Raw genomic sequence first — 12,468 nt, forward strand, 5'->3', positions numbered from 1 at the left:
CTGCATCTGCCATGCATTTGCCCACTCACCCAGCCTATCCAAGTCACCTTGCAGCCTCCTAGCATCCTCCTCACAGCTAACACTGCCCCCTAGCTTAGTGTCATCCACAAACTTGAAGATGTTGCATTCAATTCCCTCATCCAAATCATTAATATATATTGTAAATAGCTGGGGTCCCAGCACTGAGCCTTGCGGTACCCCACTAGTCACTGCCTGCCATTGTGAAAAGGACCCGTTTACTCCTACTCTTTGCTTCCTGTTTGTCAGCCAGTTCTCTGTCCACATCAATACTGAACACCCAATGCCATGTGCTTTAAGTTTGTATACTAATCTCTTATGTGGGACCTTGTCGAAAGCCCCTTTGGTCTACATTGGCTGTGCCGAACGTGTTGCCAAGTTAAACTTGGAATCATTTAAGCTCTGGTGTGTTGAAAGGATAATAAGCTGTCAACATCATTATCCCGACTGTAGACAAGTAGCAAAGTAAAAATGCATCCATAGGCATTTGACAGAATGAGTTGGATGGGATTGTTGGGATTGTTGTACTTGAAAGTGGCATCGACCTGATGGGCCAAATGAACTACCTCTGTGCTGTGACTGTGGAGATTAGTTTATCTTGATATCATGTTAGGCACAGGTAATGTGGGCCGAGGGTCAGTGCCTGTGCTGTACTATGCTGTCTATATGATTGGAATGCCCAGGTGGTCAGGAACGTGTGTGAAGGGAGCATAACCGAATTTAAATAAAACGCAACTGCAGATTTCTTGTTCGGAATGTGAGCCAAACATTGGACAGGTGGGACAAATGGAGATGGGGCACCTTGGTCAGCCTGAGCAAGTTAGATTTAAACAAAACATAACTGTAGATGCTGAAAACTGAAACACAAACAAGAAATGCAGGGTAGACCCACAGATGAAACAGTGTCTACTGGAGAGAGAAACAGAGGACAGGCTGTCACTATGCAACCACCAGCCTGAAACATCAACACTGCCCATCACCCACCCCTCATCAGATCTTGGCTCTCCACATCAGCTTCCAGCCTGTCTCGACCTCCACTGTCCCCACCCGACCTTTGCCCCCCCCCCCCCCCCAAATATTCATCTCTCTTTACCTGTCTCTATCCATCACCTCCCAGCTGCTGCCCCCAACACAGAGCCCCACACCCCCGCCTGGCCCTCACCCTGCTCACCACCTGGTTCCACCTTCTCCTGCCTCATCCCTCCCTCTCACCTTTATATACCATCTCTCCTCTGCACTCTCAGTCCAGACGCAGGGTTCCCACCCAAAATACTGGCCATCTCTCTGGGCTTGGCAGGGCCAAAGAGACTCCCCAAAGCAGAAAGTGCTGGAAATACCTGGCAGGTTAAACACAATTGGTGAAGTGAAAAATACAAACTGCTTGTGGAACTTAGCAGGTCAGGCTTCATCTATGACTCTGTCTGCAAAGGCAGGTGATGGAGGCAGAGTCACATTTAAGACGTGGCTGGACTAAGACTTGAACCACCTCGGCCCAGAGGGTGCTGGAAAATGGGATTAATACGGATGGGTGCCCACTCATTGGTCCTGGACATGGCACAGAATGCTGTGTAACTCAATTTATAAGGATTTTGGCTGGTGGAAGGGCCTGTTTCTGTGCTGTAACTCTAAAATAAACCCAAACTAAGGACAGTAAGATTGGTGGGGTATGTCTGGGGCATTCGGAGATCAAGGTGGTGGCATTGGGTCTATTGAAGAACATTAAGATGGATAGATCCCCAGGGCCTGATGGGCGCTTTCCCAGGTTATTGGAAGAGACAAGAGACGAGATTACCAGGACCTTGACAGAGATCTCTGCAACCTCTCCGGCCACAGCGAGGTCCCAGAGTACTGAAGAGTAGTCCACATTGATCCTTCAAGAAGGGCAATAGAGATCATTTAAAATAGGGAGGCCAGTCTCACATTAATGGTAGATAAATTATTTGAGAAAAATCTTACAAAGCTTGGGCTTATTGGGGACAGTCAGCATTACTTGAGCAGGACAGTTCATGCCTTACAACCTTGTTTTTTATTTAAATGAATGACGAAGATGATTGATGAAGGTAAGGCAGTGAATGTTGTCTACATGTACTTTAGCAAGAAATAAATTGGATATGGCCAATTGGATATAAAATGGGCCTGGCGAAAGGAGACAGAAGATGGTAGTGGAGGTTTGTTAATCAGAATGGAAGCCTGTGACCAATGGTGTGCCACAGACATTGATGCTATGTTCACTGGGGTTCGTCATCTCTATTAATAATTTGTTAACAATGTTATTAGCATGGTTAGGAAGTTTGCAGATGACATCAACGTTGGTGGTATAGTGGGTAGTGAAAAGATTACAATAGGAGATGCCAGAGAGTAATGGTGGATGGTTGTTTGTCAGGTTGGAGGCCAGTGGCTAGTGGGGTGCCACCGGGATCTGTGTTGGGTCCACTGTTGTTTGTCATGTACATCAATGATCTGGATGATGGTGTGGTAAATTGGATTAGTAAGTATGCCGATGATACTAAGATAGGAGGGGTTGTGGATAATGAAATAGATTTTCAAAGTCTGCAGAGAGATTTATGCCAGTTGGAAGAGTGGGCTGAAAGATGGCAGATGGAGTTTAATGCTGATAAGTGTGAGGAGCTACATCTTGGCAGGACAAATCAAAATAGGAAGTACATGGTAAATGGTAGGGAATTGAAGAATGCAGGTGAACAGAGGGATCTGGGAATAACTGTGCACAGTTCCCTGAAAGTGGAATCTCATGTAGATAGGGTGATAAAGAAAGCTTTTGGTGGGATGGCCTTTATAAATCAGAGCATTGAGTATAGAAGTTGGGATGTAATGTTAAAATTTTACAAGGCATTGGTGAGGCCAATTCTGGAGTATGGTGTACAATTTTGGTCGCCTAATTATAGGAAGGACGTCAACAAAATAGAGAGAGTACAGAGGAGATTTACTAGAATGTTGCCTGTGTTTCAGCAACTAAGTTACAGAGAAAGGTTGAACAAGTTAGGGCTTTATTCTCTGGAGCGCAGAAGGTTAAGGGGGGACTTGATAGAGGTCTTTAAAATGATGAGAGGGACAGACAGAGTTGACGTGGATAAGCTTTTCCCACTGAGAGTAGGGAAGATTCAAACAAGGGGACATGACTTGAGAATTAAGGGACAGAAGTTTAGGGGTAACATGAGGGGGAACTTCTTTACTCAGAGAGTGGTGGCTGTGTGGAATGAGCTTCCAGTGAAGGTGATGGAGGCAGGTTCGTTTTTATCATTTAAAAGTAAATTGGACAGTTATATGGACGGGAAAGGAATGGAGGGTTATGGTCTGAGCGCAGGTATATGGGACTAGGGGAGAATACGTGTTCAGCACGGACTAGAAGGGTCGAGATGGCCTGTTTCCGTGCTGTAATTGTTATATGGTTATATTATATGGTTATAATAGAATCTAGATGAATTGAGGAAGTAAGTCAAGAAATGTCAGAAGGAATTTAATTCAGACAACTGCAAGGTGGCATGTTTTGGCACGTTAAACCAGGGCAAGACCTACGGTGAATGTTACGAGTACATAGATTTTTAAAGTTTGAACAGTGGTAAACTGGGTGGTGAAGTAGGCATTTGACACGCTTGTCAAGACGTTGAGTTTATAAATTGGGGTGCAACGTTATATTCGTACAATTCATAGGTGAGACCACGCTTGGGAGTATTTTGCGCTGTTCTGATCTCCCAGGTTTGGGAAGGATGTCAATAAGCTGCATCAGGTGCAGAAACTATTCACAGGCATGTTACCGGGACTGGAGGGCTTAATCCTTTCAGAGAAGAAACTTGACCCACAAAACAAGGACAATGCCCTTTAATTGTGCCATGTTTCCTCTCCATGACCAAGCCCAAGGGAAGTACATGTGCGGAACGAGTTGTAGTAAGAAGGGGAAGCTGGACTGAGACAAATGTCATCCCAGCAATAAAACATTGTGCAGGTAATGCTGAAATATTAGTAAGTCATACAGCATGGAAATAGGTCCTTTGCCACAACTTGCCCATGCTGGCTAAGATAGCCCATCTCCACTATTCCCATCTGTCCATGTTTGGCCCTTATCCCAATCACAAAATATTCTCTGGGAATAGTCAGAAAAGAACATAGAGCAGTGCAGCACTAAAAAAGACCTTTCGGCCCTCAATGCATGTGCTGAACAAGATGCGAAGCTAAATTAATATAAATTAATAGGTTCAGAATCCAGTTGAAAGTTTAAATGGACAACCTCATCATTGCAGTGCAACCAGAGACCCTAAAATCTATGCTTTGGTGTATGGCCAGGCTGAATGTGAAACTGGAGCCTCAGATATTTTCTAAAAAAGTACATTATGTTACAAGAATAGGGTGGACAAGAAGAAAGTTGTTTTTTTGTGGACTTCCTATGCCTATCTACAACAAAGAAACAGATCATTACATTTGATGAAGGACACCATGTTGCCAATACAAGGAACAAAGGCATCATAGCTCAGAATATCACCAGCTTTACATCATAGTCATACAGTTTGGAAACAGGCCCTTCTGCTCAAATTGACCATGCCGACCGACATGCCCCGTCTACACTAGTCCCACCTACCCGCATTTGGCCCATATCCCCAAAACCTATCCTCTCCATGTACCTGTCTAATTATTTCTTAAATGTTGTGATAGGACCTGCCTCGACTACCTCTTTTGGCAGCTCGTTCCATATACCTACCACCCTTTGTGTGAAAAAGATGGCTAACATCTCTCCTGCAGCAAGATGAATCAAACATGAACACAATACTCTACGTGGGTACGATGAATCACCAAGTGCAAGATAGGTCGGTTTAAAATGGAATCCATGGCTTTTTGTACCTGTCTTTGTCTAATTCTTCATATCCCAGCGGATGTGAATCCATAAAGAGGGAGACTTTGCTGGAAACCATCTTGTTATCAATGGTGCTATGTGTCGTAATGAGACTCTGCATCAGCTCATGGGTTGGCCTTTGTTCTTCCTGCAGACCAAGCATAACACACACACAAGTAATGTATCGAAGTGCTTGTGGTGCTTTGACAGATTTACTTTGTATCGCCAGCACATGAGTAAAAAAATATTCCTTGCCCCTGAGCTTTTTATAATATATTTATTTTTATTTGCATCCTTCATAGGTTTCCTATCTTGCATTTTATTCATCTCTGACATATATGACGTTTTGAGGATTTTGGAAATGTCAGAAGGTGCAGATGAGAAATAAATGATTTCTGCAGAACCTCGGACAAAATAAGCCACTTGGGTAGGCTTTCTGTTCTCAGATTGACTGAAGGGTAGTTGAAACTTGGGAGAGTGGCCTCTCTCTTCCTCCTCCAGCCACTCTCTATCTCTCTCTCCAATCCTCAGGATCACTCTCCTCTCCCCGTCCCCCCCACCTCCCTTTCACCACACACCAGCCGCTGAGTCTCTCCTTCAGCATCTCCCCCCGTTTTCTCTCCCCACTTCTCCAGCCCTCTCTTCCTTATAATAGATGTAATAGATGTCACTGCAGGCCCGAGTTACTCCATTGCATCATCACGAAAGAAAGTCTGGGTAGTATCGTGTGACTACAGGGAGTGTATCAGCTACACCGTGGCACCTCAAATGAGAGGGAGAAGATTGCACCCTTGGGTGTTCGCTACCTATGCCCAGCTTGCCTGTACTCCCCAACATCACGCGGGTCTCCTCAGGGTGACCTGGTGCCCTCCCAAAGACGGCGCTGGGTTAACTAACTGCTGTAACCTGCCCCTTATATAAAATTCTTAAGGCATTGAACAGGCAAGATGCGGGAAAAATATTCCCAATGTTGGGGAAGTCCAGAACCAGGGGTCACAGCTTAAGAATAAAGGTTAGACCATTTAGGACTGAGATGAGGAAAACCATTTTTACCCAGCGAGTTGTGAACCTGGAAATTCTCCGCCACAGAAGGCAGTGGAGGCCTATTCACTGGATGTATTCAAGGGAGAGTTTAGAAATAGCTCTTAGGGCTAATGGAACCAAGGTATATGGGCAGAAAGCCGGAACAGGGTAATGATTTTGGATGATCAGCCATGATCATATTGAATGGCGGTGCAGGCTTGAAGGGCCGAATGGCCTACTCCTGTACCTATTTTCTATGATCATATTGAATGGCGATGCTGGCTCGAAGGGCCGAATGGCCTACTCATAATCTATTGTCTATGTTTCTTACTGTAGGCTGGTAGCAAAGAAAACCAAAAGGGATTTGATGGGCACCTGTGATAGACAGTAGGTTGGAGGGGATCCAGCATAGGCCATTGGGCCAATTGTCCTAATTTATGTCATTAGTGTTGACACGTTTCAGAAAACAGAAATTAGTAATAGTCTCTTATTTAATTTTGCACAACACAAAAGGTTAATCATCCTTGCTTCATACGTTTACGTGTAAGATGCAAATGCAAGCGTTGTTAGTATATTTACAGAAGAGGTGGAAATTGATGGTGGTGATGGTAAAGGGCCTGTCCCACTTGGGCGACCTAAGCTGCGAGGTTGGAAGAGTTTGCCCTGGACTCAACCTCGCAGCATGGTCGACACGAGATCCTAGGAGGTCGTATGAGGTGGCTGGAACTCCTTCATGCTCGAGGGAGGTTCCCGTCTACTCGCGGCCTCAGGATATTGAAATTCGGTCGGCATGGGTCTTTTTCACTTGTAATGCAGTGGAGTTGGGTCGCTATTTATTTACAGGCACTCAAAGGCCATCTCCTTCGCTGACCAGCCATTTTGATTGGCTCATTGGTGTTTTACGACCTAGAAAGACCTACCAGTAGGTAAAATGCCTGATAAACTTTATTAAACCTTAAAAATGTCTCCACTCCTTCTCCTCCCTTCTGTCTCCCTCCTCTTCTCCCCCCCCCCCCCCCCCCCCCCCCCCCCCCCGCACACTCTAAAGGACTTATGGTGCTCTATGGCAGCCATTTACCTTACTCTTCATCGCGCAAACAGCGCCCCTCCGCTTTCCATGGCCCCCACCTTTGTGATGTGTGTGTGTGTGTGTGTGTGTGTGTGTGTGTGTGTGTGTGTGTGTGTGTGTGTGTGTGTGTGTGTGTGTGTGTGTGTGTGTGTGTGTGTGTGTGTGTGTGTGTGTGTGTGTGTGTGCGGTCGGGAGATGCAGCTCAAGCTTCGGTCGATCCAGCTCGAGGCTTTCCACGAGAGTGCCTCGAGCTTGAAGGTCGAAGACACTCTTCTGCAATTGCGGATTAGGTCGCCCAAGTGGGACAGGCCCTTAAGGAGTGTAACGGTGGGTTACATAAGGGAATTAGTCAGCTGGTAAGGTAGGCAGCTAAATGCAGATGGAATATTAGCTTCCAATTCAAGCACAACCCAACTGCCTGTACTGTTCCCACCTTCTTTCGACGTGATCCAAGTATCTGAAGCCCAACCTCCTGCTCCATTCCTTTAGCCAATCATTAGTTTGACCTTGTAATAGATAGGGTAAATAGACATCCCATGGCAGAGGTCTCCGAGACCAGAGGGGGTAGTTTAAAGGTGAAGAGTATTACATTTAGAGGGGATCCGAGAAAGAATCTTCCACCAACCATGGTTGAGATCTGGAATGCACTGCCATAGAAGGCGGTGGAGGCAGATGTTGTCAACATCTGGGCAGGCACTTCAACAGCCAAGGTACAGAAGGCGATGGACTGAGTGCCATTTAATAGGCTTTGTATGGATGGGGATTTGATGCTGCCGTGAATGTAGCGGGGCAAATGCTGCATGCATCCATGATTCTGTCTATCACAGGTACAACTATAACTTTTACCATGTCATCTGTAAAACACTATATTTTAACATAATTTAACAGGACAGAATTCGTAAATGAATGTAAGTAAAAATTTGCCAAAATTCACAGCATCAGCAACATCCCCAGAGTACAGAATGTCACTCACGCACGATGGTATGTAACGTGAGTTGGGAGGATGTGCATGTTGCTGGTGAGGCCACTATCAGTTACGAGGAGGGATAATATTCATGGCTTCAGATTCAGAGTCCTACAACTGGTCTATGCTGGGAGGTGGAATGAGTGGAAGTAGGCAGCTCTTCCCCCCCCCCCCCCCCCCCCCCCCCCCCCCCCCACAACCAGTACAGAAACAGTGGGCCAAATGGCCTCCTCCTGTAAATTAAATTGCCTGATTCTATGGAAAGGTACAAAATGCTGGAGTAGCTCGGAGGGTCAGGCAGCATTCCTGGGCTCGGAACCGAAACATCACCTGTCCGTGTTCTCCAGGGATGCTACCTTGGTAAACCACAATCTGTTGTACCTTTTTTCTACCCATGATTCTGCGATCAATTGCAACGTTTACTACTGTTGAGAGGATTCCGATGCTACTTATCTAGCTCAATAACACATGGGCCATGCAGTGAAGGCCTGAGAGCTTAGGAGAAGAGAAACATTGGCAACAAGGTGAAAGAAACTCGAGAGACGACAGTACACCACCATACCTCATCTCTGTGTGCATGGCTTCCACCCAAATCGATATACACGGCATCTTTATCATAAATAATCCCCCCAACACCAGACATTGGGGCATAGATCATCCTTTCTTTCTCATTCAACGACCGTTTCTTCAGCTGCTCTGGAAGGGGGCAGGGATCTGGAAGGAAGTCAACTTTATTCACCATGAAGTCACCAACACCTAGAAAACAAAAGAATTTACCCTTCGGATCACATATACATCATGTTTATGTTAGAATCTAAGTGACAATGTTAGTCAGCTGTCCCGCTGTATTACTCCAGCATTTTGTGTCTATCTTCACATGACGATATTAGGAATGGATAAATAACATGCTCTGTATTATCAAAGACCAAACACCGCCGACTGTTAAGATTTGACAAAGCATGCAACAAAACTACAGAAAAAATATAAATGCTCATGTTTCACAGGTGCTGGGACCACACAATCATCAAAATGTTTACGGGAAGAGAGGAATGGGGAAAAAAAGGAGAAAAACACCTTTTCATTTTAACCCATCTCCCCGTGAAAATCTTGAGATCCATTCACAGAATTCAACATATACCATATCCACTCAAGGCAATGGAGGGTATCAAGTATTAACAGTCTTTAGTTTTGTATTCAGAAAAGTGATTACAGCAGCATATATAAAAGGATATAAAGTGGGAGCAACTGAAGGTTGCCCACAAACACCCAGGTATAATGGCTGCACTCCTTCAATGGGGCAAGGTTCCACAATTACATCAAGAAATTCACACCACTGGAGACCATCCTGCAGATTCCATCCATACTGCCACAAAAATGAGACCATTTAGGCAAATATTACTTCCCAGCTTTTAAGGTACAAGAACACAGTGCCCTGAAAATTGGAATACAGATAGAGAGGGTGGTGATGAGTGTGTATAGCATCACAAGAAACTGAAATCTTGAGCAAAACGCAAAGTGCTGGAGGAACTCAGCGGGTCTGTGGAGGGAATGGACAGGACAGAGGACGTTCTTCAGTCTGAAGAAGGTCCCGACCTGAAACATCACCTGTCCATTCCCACCACAGATGCTGCCTGACCAGCTGTTTCCAGCACTCTATTTTTTGCTCACATCATATAGCATTCTTGCCTTCATTAACAGAGGCATGAGTGCTAGAGTTGAGATTTCATGTTGCAGTTGTACAAAACATTGGTGATTTCACACTTGAGTATTATGTACAGCTCCTGTCACAACACTATGGGAAGGATGTGGTTAAGGCAGACATGATGCAGCAAAGATTCACAAGAATGTGGCTGGATTGGAGGGCTAAGATTACACCGAGAGATTAGACAGGCTGGACTTGGTTTCCGTGCAATGAAGGAGGCACAGGAGTGATCGAGGCATATAAAATTACGATAGACAGATTGGGTAGAGAGCCATACTCTGCTTCCATGCTGGAGGCATCTAAAACCGGAGGACATTGGTTGATTGCAAGTGGAAAGATTTAATGGGAATCTGAGGTAGAGTTTTCACAGAAATAGGAGCTGGAACTTGGAATCAGTAACGTAAGAAGGTGGTAACAGAAAGAACAGTAACAACATTTAAGAGGCATATAGACAGGCTCTTGAATAAGTATGTCATGGATGGATATAGCAAGTGGGATTAGTATTGATGGGTAGGAGCAAGATTGAGGCCCGAACTTCCTATTTCTATGCTACGACTCTATGGGGCCAAGTAACCTACTCCCATTACATTGATCACAGATGAACCACACCTGATACATGGACAATGTTTACAGTGTTCCCGAGTGGGATAGAGACGGCTTTTATGTTCCCCACAGAATCCATGGACAATACTTCCACCCCCGCCCCCGATCAGTCTGAAGAAGGGTTTCGGCCCGAAACGTTGCCTATTTCCTTCGCTCCATAGATGCTGCTGCACCCGCTGAGTTTCTCCAGCTTTTGTGTGTAACCATGGGCAATACTTGTTTGAAGCAATGCATTACCGGGTACGTGAACCTGACTGTTGTCCTTGAGGTACGTCCCACGCAGGTACCCATACATTGTTATCCTACGGTCACACTTCTGGTTCACCCGCACATCCTCAAGGTTGGTCAGATCTTCCATTCTGAAATACCAACAACACAATTTCACACTTTATTTACATTTTATTTTCCCACGGAACGGTCATATTTTGGCACATTTGAGATGTCTGGCAGGCCTGTGCAGATAAACAGAACAACATTGAGATGACAAGACCTACATTATCAGCATTTGAAGGCACTAGACTTGACTCGCTGGAGTTTAGAAGGGTGAGGGGGGCGATCTCATTGAAACTTACCAAATAGTAGGCTTGAGTAGATGTGGAGAGGGTATTTCCATTAGTGGGGGAGTCTAGGACTAGAGGAATAACCGAATTCCTTTAAGAAGGAGGTGAGGAGAAATTTATTTAGTCAGAGGGTGGTGAATCTGTGGATATTTTTAAGACAGTGACAGATTCTTGATTAATACAGGTGTCAGGGGTTATGGGGAGAGATAGATTAGCCATGATTGAATGGCGGAGCAGATGATGGACTAAATGACCTAAATCTGCTCCAATCACATGAATTTATGATCTCTTACTGCTGGCCAACTGGAACATTGTCCAAGGTTACACAGAAAAGCTGGAGAAACTCAGCGGGTGCAGCAGCATCTATGGAGCGAAGGAAATAGGCAACGTTTCGGGCCGAAACCCTTCTTCAAACATTGGAACATTGTCCAATTCTGCTAGCTGTAAGGTTCCATCTGTGAGGCTCTATAAAGGGAACCATCCTGAATATACTGGGTATTATCCTCTTGACAAACACACCATTTTCTCCTCTACATATTTATCTACCACTGTCAGAAACACTGGGCTGAAAATTCAGTCCACTACCCTGTGTTTCCCTTGTTCTCCTGCTTTTTTCCGGTAATCTTTGACACTAATCAAAAATGTGCCAGACTGTCTCGCTGAATTACTCCAGCTTTTTGTGTCTATCTATGTAATAATTGTAAATACCTTGTGTTAAAATTGTTCATTAGACCACAATATGCAGTGTGTGAGGATTCAGCCCAGAGCTGGTTTGTCAAGATATTCTTACGTAGGGTCTCAGTGTGTGCCATTTAAAGTTAACCCAAGGCATAGTTAGGGATCAGGAGAATGGGGTTGAGAGGGAAAAATAGATCAGCCATAATTGAATGGCAGGGTAGTGTCAATGGGCCGAATGGCCTAATGTTTCTCCTATGTCTTTTAACCTGATGAAAATGGTAAAAACACAATGCCAATTGCTCCTCAAATATAAAATATATCGTCAGTTTCGTTCTTCATTCACAACATAAAAAATGCCCCAATTTACTCAGCAGGGTGCCTTATTCCCCTATCCAACTGGCAGGATCTTTCCTGCCCCCATCTTTGCCCCTGCAATGCAGTTTCTGAATCCCCCTGCACTCTTGTGACTTTGTTTGAATTCTAAGTCACTTCATTGGCTGCAGCATTCATTCTGGAAAATTAATTACCTACAACAAATTTGTACAATTCAAAGCAGCAAATAGGTATTTAGATAATATGCAGAAGCATTGCCATAAAACTAGTGCGAAACTAGCCAAAGGCACATAGAAATTCTAATTTAATTAACAGGGAAAGGAAGGAGCCGCAAGTCCTTCCAATACTCCAGTCTCACTTCCCAATTCCTGTCCATGTTACCCGACCCCAATTGTTGCCAACCCAACAATTGTCCATTGCTTCTCATCGCAACTTTGACAGCTCCTCTATGCTATGGTGCTCAACTCTCTCCTGGTTTGGAATGGTAGCCAAGCAACTTGTGCCTACCTGTCGGCCAAGATGTAAGGATGTGCCATTTGCCAGACCAGTGGGCGAAACTTCATCACTGAGATAAATCGGCCCAAGTTGTGGATCTCCTGCTTCTGATACTGCCCGTGGACCATTCCTGACAGGTAGAAGAGCTTTGCACCCTGGAAAATACAGACAGTGATGCTG

The 12,468-nt window shown here is 44.9% G+C and overlaps 1 protein-coding gene across 2 annotated transcripts in view; it reads right to left on the minus strand.

Moving 5' to 3' along the window:
- Positions 1-12,468, minus strand: part of bms1 (BMS1 ribosome biogenesis factor) — a 120,737-nt gene that overhangs the window by 83,681 nt on the left and 24,588 nt on the right. For both annotated transcript variants that reach the window (XM_055661955.1, XM_055661957.1), the window contains exons 6-9: positions 12,301-12,443; positions 10,460-10,581; positions 8,480-8,673; positions 4,870-5,009 (exon numbers count right to left, since the gene is read on the minus strand). In XM_055661955.1, coding sequence (XP_055517930.1) covers positions 4,870-5,009; positions 8,480-8,673; positions 10,460-10,581; positions 12,301-12,443 — 599 coding nt within the window. The remainder of the gene's footprint in view (positions 1-4,869; positions 5,010-8,479; positions 8,674-10,459; positions 10,582-12,300; positions 12,444-12,468) is intronic.

This window comes from Leucoraja erinacea, chromosome 34 (assembly GCF_028641065.1).
Source record: "Leucoraja erinacea ecotype New England chromosome 34, Leri_hhj_1, whole genome shotgun sequence".
In the NCBI taxonomy this organism is placed as follows: domain Eukaryota; kingdom Metazoa; phylum Chordata; class Chondrichthyes; order Rajiformes; family Rajidae; genus Leucoraja; species Leucoraja erinaceus.